The sequence below is a fragment of the Pteronotus mesoamericanus genome, unplaced genomic scaffold, assembly GCF_021234165.1.
Source record: "Pteronotus mesoamericanus isolate MK-2021 breed Mesoamerican mustached bat unplaced genomic scaffold, CSHL_Meso_final contig_214, whole genome shotgun sequence".
Classification (NCBI taxonomy): Eukaryota; Metazoa; Chordata; class Mammalia; order Chiroptera; family Mormoopidae; genus Pteronotus; species Pteronotus mesoamericanus.
The window spans coordinates 402,978-423,704 of NW_026555089.1; the positions used below are offsets into that span (position 1 = coordinate 402,978).

General features: G+C 71.1%; 3 protein-coding genes across 8 annotated transcripts in view; 2 read left to right on the top strand and 1 right to left on the bottom strand.

Annotated features, from left to right (window-relative positions):
• Nucleotides 1-6,788, top strand: part of BRSK2 (BR serine/threonine kinase 2) — a 39,877-nt gene extending 33,089 nt beyond the window's left edge. For 2 of the 6 annotated variants that reach the window (XR_008528923.1, XR_008528924.1), the window contains 6 exons: nt 1,713-1,836; nt 2,996-3,176; nt 3,244-3,333; nt 3,511-3,605; nt 5,142-5,189; nt 6,678-6,728. Coding sequence is in view for 4 of the 6 variants with exons in the window: in XM_054570708.1 (XP_054426683.1) it covers nt 1,713-1,836; nt 2,996-3,176; nt 3,244-3,333; nt 5,142-5,189; nt 6,222-6,445 (667 nt within the window). In the remaining 2 variants the exon portion in view is untranslated. Of the gene's footprint in view, nt 1-1,712; nt 1,837-2,995; nt 3,177-3,243; nt 3,334-3,510; nt 3,606-5,141; nt 5,201-6,221; nt 6,446-6,677 lie in introns of those variants that run through there. The other 4 variants (XM_054570707.1, XM_054570708.1, XM_054570705.1 and 1 more) reach the window with 4 other exon arrangements.
• Nucleotides 1,594-20,727, top strand: part of TNNI2 (troponin I2, fast skeletal type) — a 210,381-nt gene continuing 191,247 nt past the window's right edge. Inside the window, exon 1 of the mRNA XM_054570729.1 lies at nt 1,594-1,598. The gene's annotated coding sequence lies outside the window, so the exon portion shown is untranslated. The remainder of the gene's footprint in view (nt 1,599-20,727) is intronic.
• The window catches only part of MOB2 (MOB kinase activator 2), a 36,189-nt gene continuing 27,849 nt past the window's right edge, over nt 12,388-20,727 (bottom strand). Inside the window, exons 2-5 of the mRNA XM_054570726.1 lie at nt 20,452-20,612; nt 19,658-19,751; nt 13,786-13,910; nt 12,388-13,422 (exon numbers count right to left, since the gene is read on the bottom strand). Coding sequence (XP_054426701.1) covers nt 13,112-13,422; nt 13,786-13,910; nt 19,658-19,751; nt 20,452-20,612 — 691 coding nt within the window. The 3' untranslated portion in view covers nt 12,388-13,111. The remainder of the gene's footprint in view (nt 13,423-13,785; nt 13,911-19,657; nt 19,752-20,451; nt 20,613-20,727) is intronic.

A 20,727-nucleotide genomic window follows, 5' to 3' on the forward strand; every position in this document is an offset into this window, starting at 1 on the left:
AGCAACACACAACGTTGGAGCTCACAGGCCAGGGCGGCACTGGGCCTTCGCAGGCCTGCCCCTCACGCCCGCCACCGGCCTTTCTGGCTCAGCCCAGCTGTTGCAGACACGGGACTGGACGCCAGGCCACTGGGGCGAGAAGTTAGTTTTCACCTTCCGCCTTCAAGGGAGGAGCAGGCGGGGCCCCAGCTGTGGCTCCCGGCCCCGCGCGGTCCTGGTGGTACTCGGCAGCCCGGCCGGGAGCCCTTGCTCATGGACATGGCAGGCGGCCAGGGAGTCAGCAGAGGCGGGGAAGGAGGAGGAGGTGACCGAGTGGCAGCGTGAGGTCTGCAGTGATGTCTCTGTGTCTTCGGATTCCTGGCCAGGCTGACGAGAGGACAGGCGCTTCGTTGGCAGGCGGGCTGCTCACTGCCACGGCGGCCGGGGAGCAGCTCCGGAAGGGGGCGGGGAAAGGGGTGGCGTCGCGCAGCCTGGAGGCCCGCCTGGCGCACCCCAGGGCAGCGCAGAGCCGCGGGGCGCGGTGCTGGGCCCGGCTGCCGCTGCCTGTCCTGGCTCCAGCCGATGGGCGGCGCCCTGGTCGTGTGCCTGCACCGCAGCTGCAAGGGAGGCAGCCAGAAGGCAGCGGGGCGTGTCCGTCAGCGATGGGTGGTTGCTGCGTGAGGAACGGCTCCAGCCCTGCGCCACAGAAAACGGCGCACGCTCACCCTCTCATCTCCGTGGTTGGCTGGGTACTGCTCCAGGGAGGGCATGGCATGGCGATCCCGCCGGCCCAGGAGCAGGACCCGCCCCGGGCACAATCCGGGCCTGCGTGGGCCTCCCACCCATCCGTCTGGCTCCCCCGGAAGGCGGGACACCAGAGAGCAAGAGGGGCGTCACGGCCTTTGTGAGCAGATCTTGGAGGTGGTGTCCACTTTCCCCACGTTCTGGTCAGACATCCGTCGCTGGCCCTGCCCACGCCCCAGAAGGGAGGCGCCAGCGGGAGCCAGGACGCAGGGTGGCGGGCGGGGTCGGTCCCACGCTGTGTGCACTGTCGTGGGGGAGGGCTCCACCTCCAAGGCGCGGCCCTGAACACAGGACGCAGTGACAGGGTCGGCGTGATGGCCAAGCACAAGCCCTAGGCACGGCGGTGTGGGGGCCGCACTGGAGGGGCCACCAGCGCGGGGCTCTGGGTGCCGCCTGGGGCTCTGGGTGCCCGGCAGCGGGGCCCCTGGGTTTGGAGCGACCTCCAAGCCCCGCAGAGAGGTCTGAGCTGGGGCGGCGGGGAGGCGGGCAGCGGGGCGGCCACGGGCCCTGAGGGTGGCCCGGGGGCTCCTCCACGCCACGTCTCGGCCACGCATCCCTGCCCCCTTCAGGCCTGCGGGGGGCGCTGTCCTCAGGGTGGCGGCGGGACTGCCCTGCAGCACATCCCCCGACGGTGGCGACCTGCCAGGCAGGCGCGAGGCTGGGGGCCAGGGTGCGCGCCGTTCCTTCCTGGTGGCGTTCCTGTGGGCGCTGTCTGGGCCCAGGGCTGCAGGTCAGCTGTGGGGCTGCAGGGCCGAGGCCAGAGCGGGGAGCGGGGCTCAGGGTCAGCGCTCGGGGCAGAGGAATTGGGGATGATGCGGGTGGGGCGAGGACGAGGGGTCCGGGTGAGGGCGTCGGGGCCTGGAGGGGGGTCAGGATGAGGGGTCGGGGTTGGGGTGGCCGGCGTGAGCAGCCCCCTGCGCCACCCCCAGGCTGGCCAAGAAGTCCTGGTTCGGGAACTTCATCAGCCTGGAGAAGGAGGAGCAGATTTTCGTGGTCATCAAGGACAAGCCCCTGAGCTCCATCAAGGCTGACATCGTCCACGCCTTCCTGTCGGTGAGCTGGGCGCCCACCGAGGGGAGGGGCCCACCCCTCAGGGACAGGTCCCGCCCCCTGCAGGCCCCCGGAGGGCCAGGCTCGTTCCCAAGGAGCCGGGGTGCGGACCGGGCGGGTGGGGGGTGGGAGACAGGTGCCACGAACAGGCCCCACCAGGGGCTGGGGTAGGAGGGGCCCTGGGGACAGGGATGGGTCTGGGGGGCGGTGGCCCCTCCCCAAGACCGGGGCTGACGGGCAGGCGGCCTCTGCAGAGAGGAGCCCGCCAGGTCCCGTGGCTGCGCCCGAGGCTTCGGGGACGGTCCCCAAGGGCCCGTGTCTCCAGGGAGCCCTCCGCCTGCCCCCACAGCGGCTGGGTGTGCCCCCGGCCCCCCAAGGCCTGGTAGTTCTGAGGGGGCCGGGGCCTCCGTCTTTGCGGCCCGGGTGGCGGCACGGAAGGCCCTGCAGCCTTGCTCTCGGGGTCCCGCCAGGGGACACCTGCCTGTGTGGGCGCCCAGCGGCTGCAGCCCAGGCCTGAGGACCCGCCGCCTTCCGGGCGGGAGGGCTGCGGGGTGGTTTCTCTAACAGGGTCAGTCTCGGCTACCTGCTGCCCTGGCGGCTGCCCCGGTCCCCTGGGGGCCGTGAGGACAGCCTGGACCTACAACCGGGTCCTCGGGCGCCCAGAGAGCCCAGCACCAGGCGGGGGGGCCAGCCTCGCACCAGATGCAGGCACCCAGCCCCTTTGGGTCCCCTGCACCCTGCTGTCTTCCCCGGGGCCCAGGGACCGGGGCCCAGGCCTCTGTCCGCCCCCCAGGCCCCTCCCTGTGCTCCGGGGACACCAAGAATCCTTCCCCCATGTGACAGGGACTCAGCCACGGCCCCCTTCTGCTGCCCAGCACAGGCTGGCCCTTCCAAGCTCAAGTGCTGTGCGCTCCTGGGGGCAGAGCCCTATCCGGGGAGTTGCCGGGAGACAAGACTGCCCGCCCGGTCGCTGAGACCATTCCCTGTGGGGCCGTAGAGTCTGGTGTGCAGAGGGGGCCCCGGCCCCCGTCCTCGGGCTGCTCGGGGGTCTCAGTTGGACCCCCGTGGGCTCTGCGGCCTCCCAGCAAGGTGGGCCCCGCGGGTGGGCCGGGCGGGGCTGCCCGCGAGCCAGGCCACCTCACGCTGAGCCGCTGCCCTGCAGATCCCCAGCCTCGGCCACAGCGTCGTCTCCCAGACCAGCTTCCGGGCCGAGTACAAGGCGACAGGCGGCCCGGCCGTCTTCCAGAAGCCGGTCAAGTTCCAGGTGGACATCACCTACACCGAGGGCGGGGCGGCGCACAAGGACAACGGCATCTACTCCGTCACGTTCACGCTCCTGTCAGGTGAGCGGCCGGGCCGCGGGCCGGGGCGCCGGCCGCCCCGCCTCGGCTCACCTGCTGTCTCCCCCAGGCCCGAGCCGCCGCTTCAAGAGGGTTGTGGAGACCATTCAGACGCAGCTCCTGGGCACGCACGACCAGCCCACCGCCCAGCACCTGTCAGGTGAGGCGGGGGCTCGGCTCCGGCCGCCCCGGGCCGGCCGGCGCACGGCCCCTCCCCGACCCGAGTGCTGCCCCCAGGGGCAGGGCCCCCTTCATGCCGCGGGCCAGCCCGCGTCTGTGCGCCCAGGGAGGTAGTGCCTGGCGCACCGCACTGAAAGGCGCCTCTTGTCCACCGTAGAACCCCCCCCGCCAGCGCCAGGACTAAGCTGGGGTGCTGGGCTTAAAGGCCAGAAGGTGGCCACCAGCTACGAGAGTAGCCTCTGACGCTGGCAGGTAAGGTGTCCGGCCCCGCTGCTGGGGCGGGGTGGGGGCTGCGGCCAGGCCTCTGGCGAGCGCCGGGCTGGCCCCAAGAAGGGCACCCCGTGCCCCCGCCCACGGCCAGCGGCCAGCTCCTGGCCCCGGGCAGGCCACGCAGGCCCCGACCCAGGCAGAGTCGCCGGACACAGGGTGGGCTCCGGGGGAGCCCTGGCCCCGCGGGGCCACCCATGCCGCGCCCTGCAAGGGCTGCGTCCCTGGTGCCCGCGGCAGCGGGCACACAGTGGGACTGTTTGCCATCCACCCCCGCCCCCACCCTGGGGACAGGCCGATGACTGGCGGCCTTGAGCGGGACAGAGGCGGACGGAAGTCCTGGCGAAGCAGGGGCTCCCTAGCTGGGCCTAGAGAAGCCACATGGGAAAAGGGGCTGCCCAGGCCTGGCGGTGCCGGGGCCTGGAGCCGGGGGTGTGGGCGAGCCCGTGGCGGGCGCCTGCACAGGCCGCTGTCTGTCAGGGAGGGTGGGTGGCGCTGTCTGCACGGCCCCGAGGCACAGCGATGCCCTGAGGCCTGTTTTGAGGTTTGGGGTCCGGGGAGCTCGGCGCCCGGCCCACGTCCTGCCTCCCGGTGGCCCGGGGCGGCCCTGCCCACTCCCGCCGGGGCCCCCCGCGTTTCTGTGGCGGGTCCTGAAGGCCCGGCCAGCCTGCACCTCCTCCCTGCCCTGCCATCCTTGTCCCATCGTCTGTCTCGCCGGCCCCCGGGTGCCCGGCCCTCGCCGCAGGGTGCGGCGCCTCCCCGGGCTGCTGCGGGGGCAGGGAGCAGGCAGGCCAGTCTCCGTGCCGAGCTGCGTGGAGCTCACGGGGAAGCTGAGGCCGGGGAGGCCAGGGCCTGCCTGGGGCAGGGGGCAGGCCGGAGCCCGCCTGCTGCCCGGGACGCCTCTGCCCGCGGCTGCCCTGACACGGGGCCTCGGCGGCCCCGACCCCGGCCGCTGTGCCCGAACCCACGTCCTTGGAGACCCCGGGGTGCCCACGTTGGGCACCTGCCCTCCCCCCGGCCCTGTCAGCGAGTCCTGTGCTGGGGCGCCCCCAGGGAACCCACGCCCGCCCCCTCCCACCTCAGAGGCTCTTGTCCACGGAGCTCGGTCCCGGAGCCGCCATTGAGGTGGAGGAGGGACCGCCACCTACTAGGCCAGGAGGCCGGGTGCCACGCTGCTTGGCCTGGCGAGGGCCCTGGGCCTCCCCACGCTGGCCCTCCGCCAGGGCTGCACCCCCAGGCCGGGCAGCAGGCAGGAGCGGGCCATGGAAGGGCCTTGCACGCTGCTGGGGAGGACACGTGGTGGCCAGTGTTACCACGGCCGGAGGCCTGGGCTCCTCAGCCCCGAGCCTGTGTCCTGGACCCAGGGCAGGACGGCCCAGGCACCCAACACCCTGCACCCCGCGCGCCCAAGCCCCGCCCCTCCGGCCCCGCCCGCCCCAGGGCCTGGCCAGCCCGGCGCCCACTGTGTCCCGCGGGAAGCCTTTTTCACACGTCTCCCCCTCTCTCCGTTCTGTGCTCCAGACCCCACTAACTGTGTGGATGTGACGGCGGGGAGGCTTCCCACATGTGGTAAGAACCCGCACGTCCCGGGCCCAGCCTGCCGCCCCGCCTGCGCCTGCCCCCGCCGGGTGCCCCGCCGCCCCGGGGCTGTCCTGGGGTCTCTGGACACACAGCTCGCCCGGCCACCCGCCTCTGCCTGGAGCGGCCTGCCACCCACCCCCAGGGCGGCCGCAGGGCCCTGAGGCCGGGAGGGTTGCCTGTGCGGGCCGGGCCCAGGCGGCCTCAGGCCCCACGTCCCCCGCAGGGGAGAGGGGCGCTCCCGCGGCCCGCGAGCTCCCTGGCCAGGCGGGCCTCCCCGCCCCGCCAGCAACGGCAGGGAGAGCGGCCCCCAGCTCGGAGCACAGGGAGGACTCGGGCACAGGGACGAGCGCAAGGGGCCTGGCCGGGGCCCTGGAGGGCGGGCGCCGGCCGCTCCCGGCCTCGGGACATTCCCACCGTGGCTGCCTGCCCCGGGCCCCCCACACCCACTGCCCGTGCCCGTCCACCCGCCCGCCCGTCCGTCTGTCCGCTGCGTCCACCCTGCGCAGCCTGGGCTGGCCGGGCGCAGGGGACGGCGGGCCCATGGCCTCGTGCAGAGAGCCAACGGCCGGCCCCAGGGCCCTGCCCGGCCCTGTCCTCACGGCTCCGTCTTCAGAGCGGGCCAGCCAGCCAGGCCACGGGCTGCGGAGGGGAGCCCAAGTGGTGTCTGAGTCGGGGTGGCCGGGCCCGGCCGGCGCGGGGGAGGGGCCGCGCTGCCCGCCCTGGGCTCCCGCCCGCAGCCCGGAGGCCCACAGGTCCCATCTCAGTCCCCAAAACCAACCGCCCTGCCTGCCCCCACGCAGAGGCCCCGCCCTGCCGGCCGCCTGCCCGCCCGCTTGCTGCCGCCTGTCCCGCCCCCACGCCGCCGACCTCGCCGCCCTGGGCTGCTCTCTCTCCACCAAGGCCCTTCTGTTCATTTGTCTGTTTGTTCTCTTTCTCTCTCCTTCCCTTTCTCTTTCTCGCCCCCTTTTTTTTTCTTTTCCCTTTTCTTTTTTTCTTTTGTCTTCTGTTCTGTGTACCCAGGCAGCCCATTGAGTAACTTCTTTGACGTAATTAAACAACTTTTTTCAGACGAGAAGAACGGGCAGGCGGCCCCGGCCCCCAGCGCGCCCGCCCAGCGGAGGGCCCACAGCCCGCTCGGTGACTCGGCGGCCACTGGCCCCGGCCCTGGAGGGGACGCTGAGCACCCAACGGGCAAGGACACGGCCAGGATGGGGCCCCCCGCCGCCCGCCGCGAGCAGCCTTAGACACATAGCCCCCCCACCCCCAGCAAGGCCCTGACAGTGGCCGCCCAGGCCGCCGTGCCGCCGGCCCGCCGCCCGCTCCGCGTGGACCCGGGGCCACGCCCGCCCGCCCAGCTAGACTGTGTTCAGCCAGGGAGGCCAGGAAGGGGCGGCGGGGCCCGCGTGCCGCGCGCTCTCTCGCTGTCCCTCTGTCTGCCCGTCTCTGACAACGTCACTGTTTCCACTCTGATACCAGGAATTATCCCGAAAAGTTAACATGTCAACCTCCACGAGGCCGTCCTCTGGGCTCCGCGCTGGACACCGGCCGACAGAAGGCCGCTGCGTGCACCTGCCCCTCCGCGCCCGCCGCTGCTCCGCCCACCCGCCCGCCGTGCGGCGCTCTGCCGGGCTCCGCTCCGCATGGCCAATGGGGAGGAGGACCTGGCTCCCGGGGAAGCCGCTCCAGCCCCACCGACCGGACGCACAGGGACGGGGCCCTGGCAGGTCCCGCCTGCCCGCCCGGCCGCCTCCAGCACGGGGCCGCGTGGGCGAAGCAGCCGCAAGGCGGGCGGGCCGGTGCTCGCAGCCTCTCCCGGCCCCCGCCTCCCCGCAGCACCCCCTCCGTCCGCTGCCACCTTGCGCCCGCCCCGCTGCCTGGGGCCCCCCTCCGCTCGGCTCCACGGCGGCAGGGTGCTCTCGGCCGGCCCTGCGTCCGGCCCGCGTGGAACTGGACTGGAGGCGGCGGGCCGGCCGGGGAGATCAGTGTTATTTATTTGCTACTTTAATTTATTGCGTTTCTTTACTTCTCTGTTCAGGGAAGGGGCAGCAGCAGCACCCTCCTGCCCTCCGTCCGTCCGTCCGTCCGTCCCTGGCAGGGTGGGTCTGGGGCCCAGGCGCCCCGAGGACGGAGCCGTCGGGGCGCCAGGGGCAGGCTGGTGGGTGCCACACCGGCGAGCTACTGTAAACTCTAAAGAATTCCTGCAAGATATTTTTATAAACTTTTTTCTTGGTTGTTTTTGGAAAAGGGTGTGGGGGAGGGGGAGCCGCTGGGCAGGGCTAGGTTTTGTGTTCGGTTCTTGCTCTTGGTTCTTTCTATACACACATATATATATTTAAAGAACGGCGCGGTCCACGCGGTCTGCTCGTCTGCCCTGGGTAGGAGCAGCCCCAGTCCTATGGGCCCCGCCGCCCGGGGCCCCTGCGCCCGGCCCGGGGGGGACCCCCTGGGCTCCGTGTCCGAGGCTGGGCAGGAGGGAGGCCCTGAGCTGGCCCCCAGCCACTCACAGGGCGGCAGGGGCACCGCAGGGTTTTGTATTAAAATGACAAAAAGTGAAAAAAAAAACCATAAGCAAGGACAGAAAGTCGGCGGGTCCTCTGCGGCATGTTTTCTGCACACGGCCAGGGCGCGGGTGCGGCTGCCTCGCTTTGTCCCCGCCCCCAGCTCCTGCTCGTGCCCCGCCCCCGGCACACAGGCCCGCGGGTGCGGGCGCCGGGCCGCTGAGGGGGCGCAGGTTCTGATTGCATGCCGCCGCGTGACGGGCCGCTTCGCTCTGGTGCCTCCCGCCGCCCGCCCGCCCGCCCGCCGGTCCTGGAGATTTTAACGCTACCATCACACGGACCCCCCGCCACAGGCTGGGACTTCCATCCGTAAGAAAAATTAAACACCTATCACAGCAAAAGCCACACGGTACCAGCGGGAGGGGCTGCTCAGAGGCAGAGGACACCGAAAGCAATATCTCTTGTCAGCCTTCCTCTTTTGTACTTGGACACACGCAGACGTCATGGAAATGGACAAGCCCCACCCTGTGTACCCCTGTCAAATAACTGTGAGCAACTTAGTTCCGGAACAATAAATTCCTTCCGTAAAGACACCGACGCCAGTGTCCGTGCGGGCGGGCGGGGCGGCGACGTGGGACACCCTGGGGTCCACTCTTGTCCCCGCCACGTGCTCCTCTGGGCTCTGCCTCCACTGAGGACGGACGCCAGTGCGGGGGTCGCGGTGTCCCCACGGACCTCCCCAGCCTGAGCTGTGGAGACACGCTGGGCCAGGCTGGCCTGGGAGCAGAGGCCCAGGCCACGGGGAAGCGTCGCCCCTGCTGGACCGCGGCCACTCCGCTGCCACCCCAGGAACACAGGGTGTCGCCCCGGCTCCTTCCTGAAGGGGGAACCTTCCTTTCTGTCCCTTTGTGGGAAAAGGCGGATGGAGCGCCGCAGCCTGCTGGGAGCGACGGGCCTTCTTTCCGAGCGTGGGCGGGCCCCGCTGTGCCCGCCGCCGGCCAGGCAGGGACCCGGGAACCTTGGCCACAACCCCACTGGCCGCCCCCCACCCCCGGCTGCTGCAGCGCTAAGGGCCGGCCCGCCCTGCCGGGAGGGCAGTGGCAGAGGACCCCCACACAGCCCGGGGACCGTGGGGAGCGCGCCCCAGACAAGGAGTCCAAGCAGAGGCCACGCCGCCCTCGGGGCACCCAGCCCACGCACTGCCCACACGGGAGGGTCAGGCGAGCCCGGCCAGGGCCCTGGCATGGCCGCACAGCTGCCCTGGGCGGCCCTCCGTGTGGCGTCCTGTGTCTCGGGCATGTCAGCATGGTCCCCGGTCCCCCACTCCGGCGTGGCCATCAGACCCGTTCCCGGGCATCGCGGCAAGCCCCTGGGGCGGTGGCCCCGGCCCAGCCCGGCCCGCAGCTCCTGCCCGAGTGCGCCTGCTCACCTGGCTTCGCGGGGAGCCCGCTGGCGCTGCAGGGGCCCGGGAAGCCTTCTGGAGAGCGCGGGGGGCGGGGGCGGGGGGTGCCGGGACGCAGGTGAGTGCCGCACGGCCCGGGGCCTGCGGCTGCGACCCTGCTGGCGGCCCGCGCCACCGGCCACACAGCGGCGCCCTGGCCGCGGTCGGGCTCCGCCTCACCGGGGGAGCGGTGGGCACGCCAGGCTCCTCGTCCTTACCTGGGCCTCTGGGCCCTGGCGGTCCCACGTGCCGGCCTCAGCCAGCGCAGGACGGGCACCCACGGAGGAACCACCACAGCCGGACAGGCCGGCTGCCTGCCGCCGGCCGCCGGCCGCCCGCCCCCCGCCCCGCCCCCGGGCAGGGCCTCGTCCCCAGCCCACCCCTGACCCCAAGCTGCTCTCTGGGCTCTCAGTGGCAGATAACCGCCCCCAAACTGTGAGCGTTAACACCGATACAAAACTAAAAACACCGAAATAAAAAAGCAACACCGGGAATGACTCGGCGCCAGACGCTCCTGCGGGCAGTCGCACTGAGCACAGAGCCAGCAGGGCTCTGCGGGTGCCGGGAAGGCAGCGTGAGGGGCCAAGAGGGCTTGGCGAGGGGGCCTCCCGGGCCCAGCTCTCGGGCAGCCGTGCGCGGGCGCCCTGCTGGGCCGGCGGCCAGGGCCACAGCGGCTGCGCTCTCCCCCCAGGGCAATCGTGGGGAGGGGAGAGAGGGCAGCAGGGGCTCCCTGCCCCAGGCAGGGCTGCCCCACCGTGGCCGCGTCCTCAGTGGTCCTGTCCTCAGAGGCCGCCCTGGGTGCAGCGAGGCCTCAGGACCCGGAGCAGGAGGGGCGCCTCCAGGTCCTGCAGGCCGGCCCCAGGGAGGGGCGCTGCGGCTGTGCCCACACTGCGGGCTGCCCCTGCGGGGGCCTGGCCCTGCTGTTCCTGGGGCTCAGGGCCCCCTTCCCTTGCTGTCGCCCCAGGCCACCGGGAGCTGAATCGCCAGGTCCGGTGTCCCCTTCATGGACTTCTTCCCTCGCCCCTTCCCAGGTCCCACCCTCCCCGCCAGCAGTAGGTGGGCTCAGCCAGGGGCGGAGGTCAGCAGGGTGCAGAGGGTGGCCAGTGGTGACCTTTAGGGACCGAGGCAGCCAGGACTGACCGATGTGGACGCCAACGCTGGCCCTGGGCTTAGGCAGGACTGTGGAGTCCAGGCCGCACATCCCGGCCCAAGGGCTGCTGCGCACGGCCCGCACGGCCCTGGGGTCCAGCCCGGGGCTGGTCACCGCGTGGGTCGCTCCCCCAGCACCCCCACCGCGCCCCCGCGAGCCCTGGGGCCGTCCTGCAGCTGCCAGTCCTGCGGCTCCGCCAACACCAGCGCACATCCGTCCGTGTCCTGGGCCCGAGCCGCGTCTCGTGAGCCGAGTCTCGTGGGCCAGTCAGCGGGGCAGGGCGGGTCCTTCCGGAGGCTCCGGGGGCGAGCCCACTGCCTCGCGTTTCCCAGCCTCCAGGCGGCCCACCCAGCTGTGCCGCAGGCACCGTCCTCCGCCTTCCCCGCCTGCGTCCCGGCGCTGCCGCCCGCGAGCCCCTCGCCCCGTCGGGGGGACCACACTGGGCCCAGACACTTGCCCGCCTCGAGTTCAGCTGACGGGCAGCCCGCGTTCCGCCTGCAACCTGAACCCCCCCGTGTGGTGACATTCGCAAGTGACGTGGGGAAGGGTGGTGCCGTCCAGCTCACACACACCGTCCCCCGGCAAGCTTCCCCTTGCCGCGCCCCAAGGTCCCCAAGGGCCCCAAGGTCCCCAAGGGCCCCAAGCTGCGGCCCGTCGCAGTGGCATGCCCACCCCACACCTCACGGAGATGCCCGGTCAGGCAGGGGCGAGGCAGAGCGCGTGGCCCACGCCGGCACGGGGCTCCCCTCCCCCCAACAGGGGCCTCTGACAGGAGCCACGGCACCTGCTTCTGCAGCCAAGACAGGACAGGCCCCGGACGCCAGCCGTGGGCGTGCCACCCACAGAGGGAGGAGTGGATAAAGGGGACGGCCAGGCCCCGGCAGCGTCCCAGTCCAGCGGGGTGGGCCAGGCGCTCGGCTGCAGATCTGGGAGACCAGGGGCGGCGGGCAGCTGCTTGGCCCGAGCTCGCCTTTTCCGGAGGGCCCTGCGGGGCCGGCTGGGGGGCTGCATTAACCTCTCAGCCTCCCCCCGGGGCGGGGGCTGCAGGCGCTGCTGACGTGCAGCCCGGACGGACAGGAGTGGAGCCCTGCCCTGCTCCCCGGGGGCCCTGGCCAGGCAGGGACCGAGACGCACGTCCCAGGGATGTGGCCCTGGACTCCAAGGGGCAGGGCAGGGCCGAGGAGCCTCCGTGCCGGACAATGGCATTTTTCAGGGGCTCCAATCATGAGCACACCAGCAGGACACAGGGGGAACCTTCTGGAACGACTCTGACGTCCACCCTCAGAGAGTCAGCGGGGCTGGGGCTTCAAGCCCCAGGAGCTGCACAGGCGCCCCGGCTGACCGCGGGGACGGCCCGCGGGGACGGCGCTCTGGGGCCAGCGGGGGAGGCAGGAGCCAGGCGGTGAAGACGGGGCACCCAAGGGCGTGCTGTTTTGCACGGAACCCCAGCGCTGCCAGGAGGGCGCAGCTCTTGGGGCAGGCGGGGGCTGCTGATGGTGCCGGGGTGGGGGTAGCAGACAGAGGCTCCGTTGGGAGGGCGGGACCACCAGGACCCCATGGGAGACACAGACCAGGGCCCAGGGCGCAGGGCCCCACCACTTCCAGGGAAGCACGGCAGGGGGCCGAGTGTGCCTGAGGCCAAGGACCAGAGAGAGCGGCCCCGCACCACCCGAGGCGAGCCCAGGCGGTGGGGGGCCTGCACGAGCCCTCGGCCCAGGGACGGCCCAGAGCCCGCCCCTCCCCCGGGCACACCCCCTCCAAGTGCTGCACGCGAGCGCTCCTCACGCCCGTGCCAGGCTGGCGGGGAAGCCCCGGCCAGTGCCTGCCCACACGCCAGCATCCCTGCCCCTGCATGGGAGGCGCACAGGGACTGCGGGCCAGGCCCTGTGGGCACATGTGACACGGTGCACCCTCCCTCCCACCCCGGCTTCCTGTGGGCAGCTTCCCATGGGCAGCCCGTGGCTGCGCTGGCCGGAAGGGCGGGGCCTGCTGTCGCTGCAGCGGCAGGGGGATGGCAGAGGGAGGGAAAGGGGCAGCAGCTGTGGGGCCGGGCCACCCTAGACACAGTCCCCAAGACGCCGAGGACACACAGGCGATGACCTGAGAGAATCTTTTTATTCGACCGAACAGGCGAGCAGAGCGCGCGGGGCCGGGCCTTCTGCCCAAAGCTGCGTCCCCGCACGGGAGGCGGCCCACATCCGGCCTCGGCCCACGCGCAGCCAGTCCGCAGGCCCCTCCTGGCAGCGGGGACAGGAGGGAGGGGACATGGGCTGGGAGCCACTATAGGGCGCCACCGGCCGCCCCCCTGCCCCTACGCCGAGCCGCCGACAGCGAAGACCCAGGCACGGCCGGGGCAGCAGAGGGAGGGACGGGAGGGTCTGACGGGACCCGGCCCCGACACAGGAGGAGACCGGCAGGGCCCACGGCCCGGCACGAGCCCGTCCCACGCACGAGCGATTTCTCTCAGAATGAGCGCACGCAGGGCCCCCGTGGGCGGCGGGGCCGGGCACACAGAAGACCAGAGAGAGGAACCCGCGGCTGGGGGGCGGAGCAGCAGTCCCGTGAGGCGCGCTGAGCGAAGGCAGAAGTCCCGGTGCTTCCCGACAAGCGGCACTTGTCCGTCCGGCAGGGACGGGGCGCGGGGGTGGGGGGGGCAGGTGGCCACCGGCTCCAGGCCCACACTCCACGTAGCCCGGCCTGGGCAGCGTTGCCGCTCAGGCCTCCCGTGAGTGTGCCCGGCACGTGGGCGCACGCAGGCGGACACACGCAGGCACACGGGCCACCGTCTCTGCACACGTGCACGCCTGTCCGACTGTCCGGCTCACCTCTCCTTCACGTGGTTCTGTGCCCCTGTGCCCCCGCCGCCGGCCCCCTCCCCGCCGGCCCCGCCGCGGCCCCCGCCGCTGCACAGCACCTCCGTGAGGTCGTCCATGACGGCGGTCTCTTTGGGATCCAGCAGGTTGAACTCCCTGGCGAAGAGGATGAAGTGGACGTAGAGTGTGTTCAAGTGTCCGTGCAGCTCGAGGGCCAGGGTCTCCTTGAAGTGGGACGAGTAGATGTGCGCCAGCACGTGGAACAGGTACCTGCAGATCTTCTTCACCAGCGACTCGAAGGAGCTGGGGAACTCGCGGCCTGTGGGACCGGCCGCGTCAGTCTGCGCCCCGCTCGGCCGCAGCGCCGCCAGACAGGCAGGCCCCTCCCCGGCCCCCGAGGAGCAGGCGCTGCGGCCCACACCTCCTGCGCTGCCCGCGGGCCGCCACTTGCTGCCCAAACCGGGACAGGGCCCTGCGGCCCCATGGGCTTCCCTGTATGTGGCCTGGGCTGCAGGGGCACACGGCCCCTCCTGCCAGCCAGGCGAGGCCCCCAGAAGCTCGGGACAGCCTGGAGCCCCTGCCAGGCCCAGCGGGCCCGCCTCGCTGGGCAGTGAGCCACAGCCGCCCCTCCCGGCCCGGGCCAGCCCCGCCCCCACGCCGACAGGCACGGCTCAAGACCTACCGTACTTCGTGGGGAACACGTCCTCATCGGTCACCAGCTTCTGCACAGAACTCATGACAAAGTCGACATACTGGGGGGCCGTGCACTTGACCTTCTTCCCCCGCTCGTCGTACCAGTAGTACTGTCTGTGGGGACAGAGAAGGCCGCTTAGGGCCCCGCCCCTGCGCACCGTCGCCCCAGCCCCAACCACTCCGGCCTGCGGAGGGGCCTGCGGCTTCCGGCGCAGCACCAGGCAGGCCCCCGGGTGCGGTGTGGCGGCGCCCTGCCCACCCCGTTCCCAGAGCCGTGGGGACAGTCTTCTGGGGACCCGCAGCCACGTCTGAGAAGGGGTCTGCTTGCACCGATTCCGGTCAGCGTCCGGGACGGACGCCGCCATCTGAACAAGCGCAGAGAAGTCAGCGGGGGCCCCACCCCGCCCCTGCTGCGCGGCTCGGGGGCCCCTCGTCCGAGGGAGCCCAGGCTCGCGGCTGCCCCCCTGGTGCTGGCCCCGCCTGGGCAGCACCCTGCGCCCTGGGGACCCAAGGGGCCAGGCCATGGAGATGAGTGAATCTTCGCTGCGCCTGCAGGGTCCTCGGGCCCCACACTGGGCGGAGAGCCTGGCCTCTGGCAAGGAGGTCCCACGGGCCAGGGTCCAGCACCCCGGGGGCCCGGGCAGCTGCTCCCCTATCCCGAGGGCTACAATGGGTGTGGGCACCTGGGCAGAGGTGTCAGTCTCAGAAACAAGCGAAGCTGCAAACTGGGACAGCTGCTCCCACGCCAGGCCTGAGGACAGCTCCCGAGGGACACGGGGGTCCAGCGTCTGCGAGGCAAACCCTCTGGTTCCCCGCTGCCCTGTCCCCGTTTTATCTCCCACGCCACACGGCGGAGCCGCACTGCCGGGGCACGCAGGTCTGTGCCGCGGCCCCGAGCACAGCGCCCCCAGCCAGCCTCACAGCCCGGGCCCCGCCCTGTGACCCGGTCCCCACACGCGTGCTGACCCTGGGGTGCCGCGGCCACCTGGCCAGATTGTGGGGCGGGGACCCGGTCCGTCCTTCCTTCCTGCGGGTGCGCTGCAGCCGGGACATGCCCACCGGCGGCCACGGGGGGCCAGGCCTGTGTGAGCCCGAGCCCCACGCTGCGGGGTGGGCGCCCAGGGGCCGAGTGCTGCTTCCGCAGCAGGCGCTCACCGCCCTTCAAATGGTCCCCACGGCCCCTGCACTGCCCGGCGTCCTTGTGAGTGCCCAGCATGCCGGCAGGCCTGGTACCGGCACGGCATCACCCCCGACTCTCCCCGTGCGGGGGGTGCGGGGCCTCCCAGGGCGCTCTGCCCGCCCTGCATCGTGGGGCGATCTGCCGTCCTGGTCTTTGCTGTCTCTACTTGGACCGTTTTCCTGCTGACGGCTCGTGGGACGTGGCTCCGCACCCCGGGGACCGGCCCCTTCTTGGTGAGCAATTCGCCTGCAGTCTCTCTCCTCCCAAACCGCGTCCGGCCCAGGGCAGAGCCCTACCTCCCATCGAGTCCCTCGGGGGCCCAGCCCCATTTCCAAGGCCGACAGCCCTCGCGCTGCTGTCAGCAGAGCTCCCCGCTGGAGCCGCGGCCTCACAGTTACACACAGGACCCACGTGGGCTCCCCCCCGGAGCCGCGGCCTCACAGTTACACACAGGACCCACGTGGGCTCCCCCCCGAAGCCGCGGCCTCACAGTTACACACAGGACCCACGTGGGCTCCCCCCTGAAGCCGCGGCCTCACAGTTACACACAGGACCCACGTGGGCTCCCCCCCGAAGCCGCGGCCTCACAGTTACACACAGGACCCACGTGGGCTCCCCCCCGGAGCCGCGGCCTCACAGTTACACACAGGACCCACGTGGGCTCCCCCCTGAAGCCGCGGCCTCACAGTTACACACAGGACCCACGTGGGCTCCCCCCCGGAGCCGCGGCCTCACAGTTACACACAGGACCCACGTGGGCTCCCCCCTGAAGCCGCGGCCTCACAGTTACACACAGGACCCACGTGGGCTCCCCCCCGGAGCCGCGGCCTCACAGTTACACACAGGACCCACGTGGGCTCCCCCCTGAAGCCGCGGCCTCACAGTTACACACAGGACCCACGTGGGCTCCCCCCGGAAGCCGCGGCCTCACAGTTACACACAGGACCCACGTGGGCTCCCTCCTGAAGCCGCGGCCTCACAGTTACACACAGGACCCACGTGGGCTCCCCCCTGAAGCCGCGGCCTCACAGTTACACACAGGACCCACGTGAGCTCCCCCCTGGAGCCGCGGCCTCACAGTTACACACAGGACCCACGTGGGCTCCCCCCTGGAGCCGCGGCCTCACAGTTACACACCGGACCCACGTGGCGTTCACTTGGGCCTCAGACGTGAGGCTTAGGGCGTGGTTTGCCGGTGGTTTTTTTTTCTTTTCTGGTGCATGGCCTGTTTTTCCAACAGGCAGTCGGTCAGAAGGACGACCGTTTCTCCACTGAACTTCTGTCTCTGTGAAATACCAAAGGCCACGTTTGCTTCCGCCTGTCCCGACAGCTGTCCCTTCCCGTGTCGCCGCAGCGTCTGCATGGCTATCCCTCTTCGGCACCGCCTCAGCCCTCGCCGGGGCCCGCACGCCAAGCCCACGTGGGGGCCAGCCTGTCAGCGTCAGCACAGCGGCGGGGGCGGCCGCGCCCGCGGTGGGGAGGCCCGTGTGCCCTGCGTGCGCTGCGCACGCCCACCCGTGCGGCTGCTGTGTGGGAGCCTCGGTGCGGCACGGCGCTCCCCCGGGGACACAGGCGGTCACTGGCCGGTGGGGGCGGCCTGGCCTCACTAAGCTGCCTCGTCCCCCCCGTTTCTCATTGGATGCCACGGGGGCTCTCGGCACAGTCCACGCGAGGCACGTGCACGGGGAGGCGGGGGGGCGGTGTTTCCTCCCGGTGTGCGCACTTCCACCGCTCTTTGCCGTGTGCCCGAGTTTTGACTCGCCACGCCTGCCGAGCACGGGGCCACTGGCTCCAAGCGGTGGCCCTCCGCGCTGTCCCCTCGTCTTCTCGGTGCCCGCCGGACGTGCGGTACCCCCTTCATCCCTTATGTTGGTAACTGGACCCTCTTCTCTTTCATCTTTGTCCGTCCCGCTAAAGGCTCGTCAATTTTATTGATATTCTCAGGGAACCAGCTTTTAGTTTCACTGACTTTCCCTACTATTTTCAGAAACCAGTTTCAGTGATTTATGCTTTTTTTCCCTTCTGCCCAAATTGGGTTTATTCTGTTCTTTTTCTAGTTGCTTAACATGTAAGTTTAGATTATTAACTTGAAAGCTTATTCTTCTGAAATGCACATGTAACCCCATAAATCTCTCTCTCAGCATTGCTTGAACTGTGCCCACAACTCAGATTTGCGTTGTTTATAACGTTTTCCAATCTCCCTGCGACTTCCTCTCTGACCGTGTATTATTTACAACTGTGTTAATTTTCGTCCCGGCGCGTGTGGCGCGGACTGAGCACCGGCCTGAAAACCGAAGGGTGGCTGGTTCGATTCCCAGTCAGGGAGCAGGCCTGGGTTGTGAACCAGGTCCCAGCAGGGGGCGTGTGAGAGGCGAGGGGCAACCACACAGGGATGTTTCTCTCCCTTTCTTTCTCCCTCCCTCACTCCTCTCTAAAAATAAAAAAAAGTCTTTCAAAAAACAAAAGAAAAAAGCGTTGCTTTCCAAATGTCTGGAGATTTCCATGTTATCTTTCTGTCACTGACGACTAGGTCAACGCCGTGACCGCTGGGTGGCGCGCAATCCCGACCCTCTGGGGTGTGTTAAGGGCAGCACTGGCAGCCAGGACCTGACCCGCGCGGGCGGCTCCGCCCAGGGCACGGGGCAGGTGTGCGGTGCTGCCGAGGGTGCAGCGCCTGGGCCCGCGCGGCCAGCTTGCCGAGCGCGCTCTCGGGACTTCCTCTCACTGAGTCCCGTCTACCAGCTACGAAGGGACTGCTTCTCCTGCTTCCGGTCCGTCCTCTTGTCCTGTGTAAAGCCGTGCTGCCCGGTACGTAGGCTCGCAAGGCCGACGCATCGACCGCTTTGCAGACGCTTGGTCCTCCGCACGCCTCTGGTATTCTGTGCTGTGTCATGTTTCACGGACCCTTCCCTGCCCTCGACGTCTGACCTGCCTGTGTGGCTGCATCCGCAGGGCGCCTCTGGCTGACGCCGTGCAGCGGAGGGCCCCTTCCCTCCGCCGCCCGCCGTGGCTGTCCCCGCCGAGCCGCTCCAGCGAAGTTCACCGTGACGTGGCCGCTGCCTGCTCCCTCTGCGGTCACTGCTGCAGCCTCTCTGCCGACACAGCCTTCTCAGGGGCAGCTCCGCTCCCAGGGCTGGACACGCCTCCTGTGCCTGCTGTGCCCCCTGAGAGGCTCCTGGCACCTGGGGGCCAGTGCAGCCACCAGGCAGGCCCTGACCTCCGCGTGCCCGTGACCCGCTGTGCTCTCCCCCCGCGCTGCCCGCCTCCGGAGAACACGCCATGGGGCCCTCGGAGCAGGTCTGCTGCCTCGCTGGGGACAGAGCTCCGCAGTGGCCGCCATTCACTCCCCTGGCCCAAGAATCCCAGGGGAGCGCCTGCCGGCCCCGAGGCTCCTGAGGACGGCCCCGCCAGCGTCCCCACAGGCGCCACGCACAGGCCCCACCACTCCTAGGCCCGCCCTTTCCAGCGAACGACTAGGACGGCCTGGGCATAGGCTCTCGGGGTTCTCCTCTTTCTCGGCCGTTCAGCCCTGGGAGCCCGCAGGTCTCCCCCGCAGCCACCACGCCTCAGGCGGGTTTTTGGCACGGCCCCTCCCCTTCCTGTTCGGGGCTTCAACGCTGCCCGCTGCTGTTGGTGCCACAGACGTGGGCACGCTGGGGCGGCTCTGCCCAGGGGAGGCAGGTGGCTCTGCGCACCTGAGACAAGCCGCCCCTTCCTCTCCGGCAGCGAGGGGTCTCTACCAGTCACACACGTGCCAACCCACGCAACTCGGCAGCAAGCCTGTGCAGTGGGTCGGGGGAAGAGGACGCCAGCAGGGGCTTGAGCTCCTCCTGCCTCCAGCTGCCCGGGGCCCAGCCGGCGCCCACGGCCCCGTCAGCCCGACGCCAACCCTGCCCTCTCCCGAGGGGCCTCTTATCAACCGTGTGGACACCAGAGGACAGGGGGTGGGGCAGCGAGCGAGCCTGGCTTCCCCCGCCTGCCGGCAGGCCGCTCAGACACCGCATGGCCAAGCGTGTAGCCGGGAAGCCGTGTCCTGAGCGTGCTACAAACACACGCGCGCACGCAAGCAGGCATGTGGTTCCCCCGCTCGCTCCCAGCACCCGCCGCAGGTCTGCACCACAGAGACCCCCGTCCCGCCGACGCCCCCCTTCCTGGGCCCCCCTTGAACTCGCTCCCCGCCCTGCCCTCCGCGCCCTCCCCTCCCCGGGGCCAGCCGGGGGGACACACACGGCAGACACCTCAGCAACCCCTCCAGGGCATTTCCTTGGCCAACAAGGCCGAGCGCGCCACGGTCGGGGGCACTGCTCCCCGAAGACCTGGCCCTCGGCTGCGACCCAGCGGGGCCGCAGGACCCGGCCCCAGGGACTGAGAGCCGAGCCCCTGCCCGGGCCAGGGCCGGGGCGCCCGGACGGCGCGTCCGTGTGAGGCAGGGCTGCGGGGAGGCCCCGCTGCACCGGGGGCGGCAGGAGCCCTGGGTGGGGACAACGGCCAGAGCAGGGAAGGCCCGGCAGCTCCGCGGCATCTTAGGAACTGAGGGGCATGTCCCAGGGGAAGGTGGGCGCCTGCGGGGCCCCCACGGCCAGCGTCCCCTCTCGGGCAGAGGCCCCAGCCGGGCGTCGGGAGGACTCGCGCGGCCCACGGACGGAGGGAGGGGGCCGAGGGCGGCGGAGGCGGCACTCACGTGTTGCACACGGCCATGGTCTGGCACGCCTCCCCCGTGCAGAACTCCGAGATGGTGCTGTACTGCAGGTTCACGTGGTGGAAGAACGTGGTGGCTGCGGATGGAGAGCGGGGCAGGCGTGAGTGCCACCGCCTGGGACGTGGCGGCCGCCCAGCGCTCTGTGCTCAGACCGGGGCTGCCCGCGCGTCTCACGGACCAGGGTCAGAGGCCTGGCGGGGAGCGGCAGCCTCGGGAGCCGCCGGCAGCCCCCGTCAGACAGGCGGGCACAGGCCCGGACCGCGGGCGCCGAGCAGGGCAGGGGCTGGTGGCCATCGGGACCAAACCCCCCGATGCGGCGCAGCGGGGGGGCGCGCGACCCACTCACGCCAACGATGACCGCGGTCCCCCGGACACAACCCCCAGCCAGAGTGGGGGCGCCACCCGAGCACTGACGGAAGCAGCCGCCGCTCCGCCCTCCGCCCATCACCCTTCCCTGGGGAGCCCTGCCTCGCGTGCCGGCGACCCTCCCGTGGCTTCTAAGAGCCTGGGCCCCGGGCCGACCAGGACCCACCCAAGGCCCTCAACGCCCTGCAGGGCCAGCCCCCCTGTGTGTCAGCTTCCAGCTGAGGTGAGCGGTGAGCTGGGGGGACGACTCCGGGCCACAGGCCACGTGGGCAGCGCGGCCCCTGCGGCAGACGGGGCTCTGCAGACGCCCGAGGGCCCGCAGGGCCGCCGCCTTCGCTGCCTGGCTGCCAGCAGCACGCGCAACCGGCCCAGCCCCGCGCCCTGCGCTCCGCGCCCCGCGCCCCACGCACTGTTGCTGGCCAGCCACTCGTTGAGGTCGATCTCGCGGGGCAGCGCCACCAGCTCCTTGAACTCGCAGTCGGTGATCCGGGACTTGGCGTGCTCCGGCTCCAGATATGCCTTCTTCTCCTCCGCCGCCGGCTTCTTCCCGTTGGGCTTCGCTTTGGACTTCCTGCCGAGGAAAGGGAGCTGTCACCGCACGAAGTGCAGGCGCGGGTTCCACGCCCGGGCCCCCAGAGACGAGTGGGGCTGTCCCTGCCAGTCCAGTGGGACACCAAGGGGGTCCT